The 14,043-nt window shown below is 27.1% G+C and overlaps 1 protein-coding gene across 5 annotated transcripts in view; it reads left to right on the forward strand.

Annotated features, from left to right (window-relative positions):
• The window catches only part of LOC136979054 (uncharacterized), a 129,119-nt gene that overhangs the window by 28,794 nt on the left and 86,282 nt on the right, over window positions 1–14,043 (forward strand). For all 5 annotated transcript variants that reach the window (XM_067274952.1, XM_067274951.1, XM_067274950.1 and 2 more), the window contains one exon: window positions 1,129–1,157. In XM_067274952.1, the coding sequence (XP_067131053.1) occupies window positions 1,129–1,157 (29 nt within the window). The remainder of the gene's footprint in view (window positions 1–1,128; window positions 1,158–14,043) is intronic.

Raw genomic sequence — 14,043 nt, forward strand, 5'->3', positions numbered from 1 at the left:
GTATTGTTTATTAATCAGATTTTTATTATTGGAAACTGAAAAACCAATAAAACTTGACTGCATAGTGAAACTTGTGTATGGTAGCTTGTTTATCCAAAACTAACCACTTTCAACTTCAAAAACTTTTGTGTAATTTTGCTATCATGTTTTGGTACAAATATGATCTATTTATTTTTCAATAAAAATTACCAAATAAAGAAAAATATAGAATATATAGGAATAGAATAGAAATATATTTTAGTTCATTGTTTACTTTTATAACTTTTACTAAAGAGTAAAGAAAATACATTCAATAATAAGATTCATTTGTTTGTGTTTCCATATTGAAAAATTTCAAAATAATATCTGAGATAAGACAAGAATAGAAAAATCTGAGATAAGACATGTTCAACCAAGTAACTTTTAACTTTTAGTTCATCAAAACACTAGTTATAATTATTAGATGAGAATAACACAATGTGACAATACAAAGATACCCAAGTAATAAAGGTAATATATACATTTTTTTTTAATTTTTAATTTAATTTATGCTTGTATTGTTGACTTTGAGTTGTTCTCATCTAATAATTATATTAAACATGTTCAAATTTAAATAAACAAAAAAAAAAAGATTAAAAATAATGAAGATATAAAATGTAAATAATTTCAAATTTCATAAAATTAATCTGAAATTTGATTTTACACATGGTATCAAAAACATTTCAAAAGTTTAAATCTTTGCATCACAGAAAGTCAAGTTTATATTCCAAATTATGAATAGCTTGATGAAAATACTAGCTATAATACTTCTTAAAATAATTTTTCCCATTTTAAAATAATGTGTTTTGGAAAAGAAGTGAATTTAAATTTTAAGCATTAAAATGAATTATCTAGTTGAAATCTATTTTGCAAGATAAATAATTTATTTTCAAATAAATATCAGTTTAAAGTGATATGAGATACAAAAAGAAGACAAGTATTAGTATCAGATGACAGAAAATTCTTTAAAAAATTTTGAATTTTTTCAGATCATAAATATCTTATTTTTTTCAATTGATATATTAATCAATTTTAATATATCAATTAATATAATTTTTCTTATTAAGATTATAATCATAAAATTATGATTTTTGTTATAAATATTTTTAGATGGTGTTCATATATCGTCAGCACTTGAGGTGAGTGGCATGAAATTCATATATTTTTTATTATATATTTTCACTTCTTAATAAAAGAGTAAGAGTAACTTAAGAGTAGCAAAATTGATATAAATAATAGAAAAACAATTATGTTCTAATTGATTGAATAATATGTTTAATTATATTCTAGTAAATATTATTGGATAAAATACAGAATTATAAAATTTTATATTTATTTTTTTATAACATTATTCAAACAGAAGAGTGAATTGAAAATTTAAAAATTTTTTTTATAATATAAAATAAATCATTTGCCATGTCTGTTATGAAAATATAGACTTAATTAGACTTAGTATATTATTTTATAATGATATACAAATAATAATTGATATTTTCTAAAAATGTATTTCAAATAAAACAAATATTAGAATTATAATAAATTTGTTGATGAACATGATGATGCAGTAGCTCCTATGGTTTGTATAGGCAAATGTGAATAATATATTTAGCTTATCTGAGCTAGATTGGTCATATCTTTTCAAGTGACACAATACAACATAAACATTATTTTGTAGTCTTTCAGCATTGAACTTAAACCAGTAGTAGTGCTTTACTGCATCATTTTAATTTTATATGACCATAACAGCATAAAAAATGTGTTCAAAAAAATATTCAAGAGTGATTTTTTTATGGTATGCATTTAATGCATACCATTAAAAAAATGCACCTATTTCTTAATAAATATATAAAAAATTTCATTATAGTTACAGAAAGGAATTCTATATTTTTTATATTTATATGATATATTTCATTATATTTTCCTAATTATTAAAGAACTTCAACAATACATGTTGAAATCATTCTTAAAATTTCTAAATTATTTTAGTATAAAACAGTGGTTCCAAAGTTATTAATATTTACTAACCCTTTCAAAAATGAAAAAAAGATTTCTGATCTATATTGATTTTACAAAGTCTGCGAAGTGAAATGGGAATGACTTAATACACACTAATCATATCAAAAATAAGTAATATTCTATACCAAAATTTGTAATTCTATCAGTTTAGAAAAATAACTGCATATTACAAGCTATCTTGTAAATATTTCATGGACTCACTGGAACCAGTCTGCAGATATCAGTTTGGGAAATACTGGTTTAGAAAATTAGTACATCTCATTTTGAAGTATGCATATACAGAGTTTGGACAGACAGGTTAAACTTAGGAATATAGAGTTTTAAGTGTATAATTCTATAGAATTTATCAACTATAATAATGGTATAACTAAGCAAAAGTATTATTTAATATATTGGAAAAATATATATTGATGGTGATACCAATATAATGAATAATTTTATTTTTAACATAATTTATAATTATAATAGGATATTCTAAAAAATTAGATTATATATTTACTCTGTTAATAAATAAAATATTTAGAATAAAAATATTATCTAATTTTGTTGGAAAATAAAACTTTTATTGGAAAAAGATAAGAATTGATGTTTAAATAATAATAATCAATATATATTAAAAAAGTAAGTGTACAATGTGCATGCTGCTAAAACTCAAAAATGAGTCCTGGTATTATCAAGGGAGTTATATGGTGTGGTAGCCCTCTATCCCCCATCCATGAAGAAGGTTCCTGTTTTTACCTGCAGGGCATGCTGTTGAAGATATAAGGGCTGGAAGTTTTGCCCTCTAGAAATTTCTAGAACAGTCCAGAACATTCGAGAGCATTCCAGAATGTTCTTGGATGTTCGGGAACATCCCAGATCATTGTGGAACATTCCAGAACACTCTCGAATACTCACAAATGTTCTGGACCCAGTGCAGAGCCCAAACGGTTAGGAGTTGAAAGTTGATTTGGTACACGGTACGTCACGAGAATGTTTAGAAGGGATTTTTCGAAATTCCCCTACGGGGAGAGAGGGAGGATTATAGCTTATCCTGAAGAACTCAGCTTCTACTGTACTATTTTAGATGCAATTTTTTGTTTTTAACTGCATTTTAGTAGAGTACCATATGGGGATGAAAGAAGTTTATTCCTTAACAATGGAAGTGTTAAGAGAAAGCGGTGTGCAAGATTTATGGTGCAGATGCAGTTTTTTGTGGGAAATCGATCATATTTTTAGACCCATCTAAAAATTCTCTGATTAGTCTGGAAACGGGGACCTAATTCTTGCATTCTATGAAAATGGGTAAGATTGGCTATAATGTAATAATTTTAATCTTTGCTATCGTTACTTTTTGCCCGAGCAATGCCAGGCTTATCTGCTAGTAATTTATAAATAAAAACAGTATTAAAATCAAGAGATCAAGATTATAAAGAAAGTTTTTATAGAAGAATAAAAATGAAAATGATGTTTGTTTTAATTTGAATTATACTCTCAATTAGATAGTTTGAAAGACTAATAATAAATCCATTTCATACTATACATGATACTTGTATAATAGAGTATAAGCAATATAATTACTAATGTTATTTATTTCAGTCATGAGAAGTTTGTATCAAATAATTCAAATCTCTCATGTTTATGCATTAAATTTATCTGTCAAATAAACATATAATGTTATATAAATGGTATTATAAAAACATGAAAACAATTAATTTGTTTCTTAATTTTCACTTTTACCTGTATCTATTTTTGCTTTTTCTGTATTGTTAAAATTGAATTAATATACCAGAGACATCAAATTTTAATAGTCAATGCTTATTAAGCACAAAAATAGATTGTATGCAGAATTATTTTAAATTTCATTTGAATACATTGGCATAGTGATAGCACTGTATGTCAATGTATGTTTCATTTTTATTTTTATCATGCTCTAGTTAATTTTATATAATAATAATGTTAAAACAAAATGCTAATTACAGAATTTTATTCTTAAAATAAAATTCCTTGATTAGCAATAATTTATTTGCTATTAAACATTCACTAAAACATCTTTAATTTAATCTGAATAATAGTTCTAATCTATTTACCAGTGTTCAAAACTTGTTTATTTTTTTAGTAAAATAATAGACAATTACACATTATCAAACAAGTCTTCAAGTGTCAAAATGCAATAGTGGTATTGTATAAATAAAAGATAACTATAAAGAATATGCTTATTTTTAGAATTAGAAGAATAAACAAATATTATTTTATGTTTCTGGTGATGATTTTTAAGTTTGTATTTAAGTTTTTTTTTATTGTGTTTTAATATATAAAAGTTAAAAATTTTGTTTAGGGCTAAAGATATGAATGTATTAAAATTTAGTAAAAAAAAAGTAATAATAATAATAATAATTTTTGTTTTTTCACTTTTTCTGAAAGTATTTATATTTTTATTTTTAATAAATATTTTTAGTTAGGTGACTCAATTTACATTAGAAATTTATATCATTCATAAATATTAAAGTAAAAATTCAGTCAAATGATATTTTTTACTTTTATTAATAATGTTTTCAAGATTTTTAGGAAGAGTCAAACTTTATAAAATTTAACAGCTTGTCTAAACCAACAATGCTATTTTAAAAATAAAGATGATAGAGGATTAATCAATATAAAATTGGAGAATAACAACTTTAAACCTCAGAATACATGTCACTAAAACTTATTACAACAATCCAGATTTTTATTTTTTTATCATTTAGGTGTAATTAAATGTTTGTCTATAAAAGTTTTAGTAATTATATATTTTATGCATATAGTCAACTCATGTTAATATGAATTGCTAGGGGAACAGTAGTTCACTTTATCAAAAATTTGTATTAATGTTTTTCATAGTCAAGGTCAAGGTTGTATAATTTACAGAGTTAAGGATTAATAGGCAATTGAAATCTCTAAATGTTAATATTTTGAAATAATTTACTAAGTAATGTTAAATAAAATTAAATTTATTTACAAAATAAATTAATGATCTAAATGATCTTCAAAATAAAATGAGGAATAGACTGTATTAGTTTAAATGTGTAGCAGTATATCGGAGTGGTTAAACAAAACAAAGCTAAAAGAAATCCATTATTTTTTTTTGTTGAAGATTGTTTGAAAAAGTAGAAAATATTTTTTGATATTAAAAAAGTAAAAAAGGAGCCAAACTTGGCATTACTGTATACGCCCTCATGATAAACAAACTAGCACCTGTTTGCACAGGACTGCATCCATTTAAAGCAGTAGGCATCCTTTTTTGCATCCAAACTTTAACCCCTATTTTCTGAGTATAGTAGAATGGTCCACTAAAACCAGATGTTTGAATTGCTCTACAATCAGAGTTCAAACCCATCTTTCTTTACTAGGAGAAGAAAATCCATTCTGCTCAAAATAGAACATTTATTACAGTACCACTTTGCCTTTTACACTTTTTGATATGAATAATAAAATAATTATTGGAAATAGGGTTATTTCTTGGGAGTTGTGAAGGTAATTTACAGCTTGGTTAACAAATTCTGGTAAAATTTTTTTTTTGTTTTATTGCATGAAAATTAACATTGTGACAATGACATTTTGCCAGGGGAATGGCAAACTTCTCTTTAATGTGAAAATTTGCTTTATCAGTGTTAGTTTTAAGGCAAGTTGACTGTATTTACATTTTTTTCTATATACATTTTGATCTATTTGTGTTTCAGCTACCCATATTATACACTTGACTTTGAGTTATTCTCATCTAATAATTTATATTAAACATATTCAAATTTAAATAAACAAAAAAAAGATTAAAAATAATGAAGATATAAAATGTAAATAATTTCAAATTTCATAAAATTAATCTGAAATTTGATTTTACACATGGTATCAAAAACATTTCAAAAGTTTAAATCTTTGCATCACAGAAAGTCAAGTTTACATTCCAAATTATGAATAGCTTGATGAAAATACTAGCTATAATACTTCTTAAAATAATTTTTCCCATTTTAAAATAATGTGTTTTGGAAAAGAAGTGAATTTAAATTTTAAGCATTAAAATGAATTATCTAGTTGAAATCTATTTTGCAAGATAAATCATTTACAGCTGTTATATCATTTCCCCAGTTACAACTGTTACAAGGTTAATGTAAACTTTAAAACACTTGTGAATATAAAATTTTTGAATCACATTTTAATATAGTTATTTTTTTATTTTTTTACAAAATTACAGATTTTAAAGGTTTCTCATTATTGTAATACAAAATAAATAATTTAAATAAAACATATGTTAAAAATTAAACTAAAAGCAGAATAAATACGAAACTTTATAATTAAATATATTTAAAAAATTTTTTAACCTAAACATCTAATGTAATTTTGCAGTATTTTATTTCCTGAAGATGTCTAAATGTACTGGAAAATATTTAGGATACTTATTTGTATCCATTTGGCTCTACATAATATAATTTTTGTTTTTGTAAAGGTTTGAAATATTTTGGTATCTTTTGGAAAATAAAATGATGTGCAGATACAAAATTTTAGACTACCCAAAATCTTCAATTTTATTTTATTTTTTTAAGTGGTTTTCTCTATTTTTATTAGTTGGTATAGCCTCTATTTGAAGTTATTGAGAAAACATTTTATTCTTTTTCCTTTCTATAATTTATTTGCAATTTGTAAAATTTTTAATTCAATGTGAAAGTTAGCAATCAAAAATTTTTGTATACTGTTTTTATTTTTTCTATTATGAAGTTATTGTTTTCAGTATTAACCTTTCGTCAGGTGGTCCTTGGGATGGTATTTTTGTACTGTTCAGGTCTTATGTACACCACTGATTCCAAGTGCATATGAACAGCCTGAAGAGTAGGTGTATTTTCAAAGGTATATATGCCCTAAACAATATAGGAGAGAGGTGTATTTTGGTTTTGGAAAACAGTTACTTTTTTCATAAGAAATATGTATAACCTGTTTTCATTACGTTTTGCTCCTGCTTGAGTTATGGTGGATGCATGGAAAAAAATGTAAGTAATTCTTTTATTTTTTCCTGCTATTTTTCTTTCTTACCTTAGTTTTGTTAGTAAACATCAAGAATTAAAAAATGTATTTATTATTGAATAAAAGGAAACATTTATTTTCTATTATAGATAATTGATAAATTATAAGTTACAATTGTTACATTATGTTTGTTTTTATATTTTTTACTATAATAATAAATTGGTTCATTTTTACTACTGGTTTATACAAGTTTTACGCTTTTAATTGTAAGTATAATATTTTTATAGGTTTATATGACTACGAGACATGCTTTACATTCTTCATTTGGACGAGGAGGAGCATAATGCCAAAGCTACTGTACAAGATGAGAGTGAAGACAACCTAGGTGCAAAAAATTTTAGAAAGTGATCATGAAAGTGAATCACAATGTGTGGTTCCAATGATGACAACTTAAATAGTGCTCAATGTAGTGATATGTTATTGTATTTTTACTCTATTTTTCTTATTGCTTTGTACTTTTTCAAATAAATAATTATAATGTGAGTCAATGAAGAAAAATGATGGTAAATATTATTTAATCTGAAAGGAAAAACTGTTCATTCCCAGGATGGGTTACACCTACTCATTTTAAAATATTGATTGTGCCTGACGAAAGGTTAATAATAATAATAATTTCTGATTATCTGAAAGTACTTTTTATGCATATGCTTTAATAAATATTCTAATCACTTCCTGAAATAAGGATTCTAGAACTTGCTATTGATAAATAATTATTTCAATTTCTCATTCTCTCAAATATTTCTTCAATTAAAGCAGCAGTTCTTTGAAAGTTTTACATTTTTCTTTTCTTAAATAAGATTGTTTTTCATATAGTTACATTTAATTTAATGAAAAATACTGGCTACAGTTTTTAAGTAAAAAAAATTTTAATATATATTTATTATAGGTACCAGAATAATAATAATAATTTAATATAAATGTGTTTTCTTGAGATGTTAAATATTTTAAAGATCTTTACTATTATGCATTAAACATCTGATTAATATATATTATTTAACACTAGGTTGTCTAATATTGCTCTTTAATGTGACATATTTTAATAATAGACTTTTTAAAATGTATTTATTTTATGAAATATTAGCAAGTATACCCATTCTTTGCACAAGTATTAAAAAAACAACTGTTATAATACATATCTATAAGAATACATTATAAGAAAATTGAATTGAAGTTAAGAAGAAAGTCCGCAATCTTTGAATACATTTTCACATTGCCTCATTTTCAAAAATTGATGTCTTTGGTGGTAGTCTTTTTTATTTTTAGGTCTGTTGCATTATTATGTGCTTTACTATTCTTCACCATAATGGAAAGTAACAAACTGTGTATGTGACCACATGCTGTGCAGTTTTCTAGTTTAAAATTTATCAAAAATTTTGAGATTGAGATTTAAATAATATAAACCAAGGATAAAATCATAGTTTAATAATATATTTGATAATTATTAATGAATGATATATGATACATAGCACTATATTTTATAAACTTTATGGGATTATGGGGTTTAAGAATGGTAGATGCCTTGCTCTTAGCTATACCATCTCTATAAAGTATGATTTTTTTCAAGATATCATTTTGCAGGTGTGGCATACATGTGCATATCTGGAAGTGTTAAGCCAGTAGTAGTTTCCCTCTGCTAATCAAATATGCTACAGGTGGGCACTAATGCACTGCTGCAATGTTAGCAGTGAGAACCATAATGAGTATGTGCTTAGTTTGCACAGCATGCAATGTATTTTTTTAAATTCAGTAAAAATTGAAAAAAATACCATGTTCACTGAAGATGGAGCTAGAAAAATATCTGTTGTTTCATGATCTGTTAAAACAAGATTCTACTGTACTTTGCAGACATGGCTTCAAAATGCAATGGTAGTGATGCTTATAGTCTGATAAGCCAAAGAAAATCTGTAAAGGAATCAGGAAAAATACATTTATTAAGAAAAATATCAAAAAATGTAATTGATGTGATTTATATAATCTAATGTAAAAAGTAATGATTATTTTAGTAAAGAAATTGAAAAATTTTCACATTCAATGAATCAAGCCACCTAAGTTTAATTTGATGTCACTGTTTCATTTTTAAGCTATCTCACTTGCATTAATAATAGAAGAGTCTGGTAATCATCAGAGTCCCTGACCAGAAATTATGTGTATTTATGTGTAAACAGTAAAATAGAAATATTTAATAAAATATATTAAAATATTTTTATTGTACAATTTTTATGAACTGTTTTGTATGCAATATGTACAAAATCAGAATGCACTGGGCAAATCTTAAAAGCCTGGAATTTTGTTATTGACTACAATTTTTTTATTTTATAACAAACATCTTTTAAGTTGAATTGTTAAATGTAAAAATTCATTTTAAATTAGAAGACATATTTATAACAAAGACATAATTATATAAAAAGAATATAGGCTGTCATCTTATGATTACTTTATCAACGTTATTGACTATTAAAAAATAGTTGGTTTTTATTTTAAATATTCTAACAATAAGTACAGTGCAGTTACTTTACAGAAAATTAAGATTACAGCATAATGACTCAATATGTTCAGACAGTAGTATACTCCTGTATTTTATTTTTGGTGGTCAATACAGACAGTCCAAGGGAGCACCAGTTGGGCCCCTGTGGCTGGGGAGTTTAGAAATTGCCTGACTTTTCATAGTACAAATGGGGTTTGTACATACTCCATAGTGCAAACATTTAGCTTATACATCATTGCCATAGAGAAGACATACTTATCATTTGGAAAGATCCAGGACAGTATAAGAATTTTTCTCAACAAATCAACAACTATAGCATGAGCATAAATATGGAAATACAGCAAATCTATTGGTATTCAGTTCATTATGTCGAGGAAGAACTAATTAGAACAGCTGTGTACCAGTTGACATCAATTTCATCTTATATAGATTTCATGTCTGATGATCCAGAAAGATTCAAGATTTCAGTGTTTAGTTGCTTTTCCATAGAGCATACCTATATTTTTGAAAGGAGGAAAACTTATGTAAAGAAATTGGAACAGTTGCACAGATAGTGATGCTTTTTGGTTAAACAACTACTGGATTACATCAGGCTACAATTTGTATTTATTATGTTGGGTTTCAAGATGTTTGTAGATGCTTTTTGGATTCCACTCAAAGTTAATACAGAACCTTTCAACTAAAATAGGTTGCCAGATTGCAGCACAAGCTACTAAAGACCAAAATTCTGGGCATAGTTGGAATCACATCACTGTCGCCATACAAGTGGGCCTCCCAACTTCCCTACAAATACATGGACAAAAGGAACATTGACATAGTGACAATAAGATAGCCTACAATCTACTACCTGATTAAAAATGAAAAGGAACTGATACCAAAAGGACAACTGAGTGAGATCTACATTATTCCAATTAAAATAGATGATAAAGCAGAGTACTACGTTGTAAGTATATACTGGACTCTTAAAACCAGAATTTTGGAAAACAAAGATCTAAAGTGAGGGAGATCGTCAATGGTCCTGCATAACAAACTCGTAGACAAAACAGCAGCTCCCGAATGGGAAGCTGCTGTTTTTGCAATTTTATATTCATGATGTTGATGTCTGCATCAAGATCATGAATATAAAATTTCTGCCATTTAGAATAGCCGAAGAACTTGAGATTGCCACTGCCAAGGTCTCTGTGATAAACAAAAGTAGAGAAAGGATTGATCTAGATCCTTGGTGTGGTTTACTACTATGATAGAAAGTACTGAGAAGGATTCATTTAAACTGAGTGCATGCAAGAGGGTGATGATGATGTTTGCTATGACTTTCATCAATATCTAGCAGAAATCTGTATGTCATCATCTGTTTTTGTTTGCAAATAAATGCTTGTTTTATGTATAAAGAATTTTTGAACCAGCAATTTTTCAAAATTTGAGTGTAATTGAGCAAAGAATATGCATTAAATTTTCTTTTCACAATGTAATTACTGCTACAAAAATGTTGGAAATGTTGCAAAAAGCCTTTGGTGATAATAGTCTATCAAAAATAAGAGTTTTGAAGTGGTACAAGATGTTCAAGGAAGGCAAAGAATGTGTCGAAAATGACTGTCTGTTAGACCATCCACTTCAGCTGATGAACAACATGTTGCTAAAGTCAGAGATTTGGTTGCTCAATGATTGTCATTAACAATTAGGGACATTATTGGACATGTTCCAGTATCACTTGAGTGTTGCCAAGCAATTTTGAAAGATTATTTGGGCTTGCAGTATGTCACTTCTCATGTTGTCCTGAAAACATTGAATTCTTTCCAAAAACAACGTGTTCAAGTGACAAGGAAAGCATTCTCAAGGCAAATTGTTCTTAAAACACATTATTACAGGTGACAATCTATGCTTTTGACACATGTCGAAACAGCTCAACAATCAAATGAATGGCACTTGAAAAGTGAAGCAAGACCAAAAAGACCACACCAAAATCAGTCTAATATCAAGGTCAAGTTGACAATTTTCTTTAGCTGTCATAGTGTTGTTCATTTTGAATTCATTCTGAGTGGTCAAACTGTCAATAAAGAATATTATTTGAGCAGTTTTCATCATTTGCATGAAGCAATTCATAGAAAACTAATGGATTTTGCACCACAATAATGCACTTGCTTGCAATGCTCTTGTTGTTTGTGAATTTTTGGCCAAAAATTCCAAAAATACAGCTCCACAAGCTTCCTATTTACCTGCTATGGCACCATGTAACTTTTTCCTTTCCTCAACTAAACTTTCTGGTTCATGGTCACTGTTTTGAGTCTATTGATACCATATAACAATTTGCTGCAAGTCCAGAAGGGGTTTCACAAAAACAACTTTAAAGCATGTTTAAGGATTGGAAATAACCATTAAAATAAGTGTGTTGCAGTGGGAAGGGATTACTTTGAAGAGAACGAAATAAATTTTGATGAATAAACTCAAATCTTTTGTTTTATTGAACCATTCCTGATACTTTTTGATCATGAGTATTTCATCACTCCATCTAACATCCTCTCCCTGTAACATTACCATTCAAGTTTCTGCTCAGGGTCTGCCTACAAATTTATAAATATTACAGGAACTGAGGGACAGCATAGTTATGCAATTGCAATCATTAGTATTACTTTGTTACACTGGATTTTCGTAACATTTATTGTCTCATTGGATATTTCCAGTTCTGAATCACTCCTTTCCCTAATTTCAAATTTGGCCATGGTAAGGGAAGAAAGTCTCCATGTTTTATTTTGCATCCTGATCCAGTTACTTTATCTAAAGCTTTTTAACATCCCATCTTGCAGCACCCAATAAAGCTCCTGTAGCTATAATGGTTAGAATAGAAATTTAAAATGTTAAACATGATTTGACATGTGACAGATGACCAGTTTCAACATCTATATCAGCAGTTGACTTCTGAGTTTATTACTGTATCTATATATATAATCGAGACACGTTAATAATAATAATAATAATAATAATCACCGCAGAGCCCAAACGGTTAGGAGTTCTAAGTTGAAATTTGGTACACAGTTAGGGTACGTCACGAGAACGCACACTAAGAAGAGATTTTTCGAAATTCCTCCCCATGGGGTTGAGGGACAGGATTAAGGTTTAACACTTCCATCAACAATGGAAGTGTCAAGTAACAATGGAATTGTTAAGAGAAAGCAACGTACAAGACCCAGATGCAGTGTTTTCATTTTTGCAGGAAATTGAACATATTTTTAGTCCCATCTAAAAATTCTCTAATTAGCCTGGAAACAGGGGAACCCAATTCTTACATTCTGTGAAAACTGGTAGTAATAACTATAATGACGGGTAGTTAAACTATAAAGTAATAATCTTAATCTTTGCTATAGTTACTTTTGCCTGAGCAATGCTGGGCCTACCTGCTAGTTATTCTATGTTTCTGCTAAGCTAGACCACAGCTACTTTTTCTGTGTCACTCTGTATAATACTAATTGAGGATACTTTGAAAATTTATGCCCATATTACAATACTTTTTTGTAAAAAAAATATTCAAAATGCATAAATTAGTTTACAAAATCATTGTCTCCTTATGTTAATTAATACAAAATAATTTTAGAATTATTACATTGATGCCAATTTTTATTAAAAATAAATATTACTAAATTCTTCCATATAGCCATAAAATTGGAGAATGTCTCAGGGAATCACAACAAACTACTTCTCGGGAAATTCTGACTAAATAAACTAAAATTTTATTTTAGATAATTATTGATATTTAAATTAGTGTTGTCCAACCAAAATTGTTTACTGGGCCAAAACCAAAAATAAAAATACACTGTAGGCCACACACATTTATTTACAACGAAACATACAATTACACAGTATTTTGTATGTATTTTAATGTAAATCTTGCTTTTCAATTTTTTCATTTAATTTTTTAATATAATAGCTATTTGTGATGTTTTATAACAGTTGGTTTTATAATTTTTTATCGGTCAATCTATTATGACTTTTACATTTAACAATCTTCAGCTTTGAGGAAAAAAATTTACAGAGCTAGGTGATTCCCATTGCAGCTGTAATGCTCATTGCCAGATTTTTAGGTTAGGGAATTTATCATTACAGTATTTTGTGTAAAACTGAACTTTGTCATTGGCCTCAAACATATATTTCAATTCAGAAGATGACTGGAGATTTATTAAATCTATCTGCAAATTTGTTGGAGCTTGCTCCATAACAATGCCAAATGGACAAAAGAAAATATTAAATATATTCTCATAATTAATATTCTAATAACGTTCGTCAAATCTAGTTTTTTGTTTTTTGATGATTAAATACGCACCAGTAACAGGCTTTTAGAGGTACATAATTGACTATCTTCTGGTGTTTGGTAAAGGGAAGTTATTCTCATAACGTTTTAAATATGAAAATCTCTCTTGAAATTCTCTTAGTAAATTAGTAATTTCTTGTGCATATTTAGAAAAATGATTTGTCACTATTAAATTTATGTAAGATGGATTTCATTT

Source organism: Centruroides vittatus, unplaced genomic scaffold (genome assembly GCF_030686945.1).
Source record: "Centruroides vittatus isolate TY-2023 unplaced genomic scaffold, ASM3068694v2 contig_575, whole genome shotgun sequence".
Classification (NCBI taxonomy): domain Eukaryota; kingdom Metazoa; phylum Arthropoda; class Arachnida; order Scorpiones; family Buthidae; genus Centruroides; species Centruroides vittatus.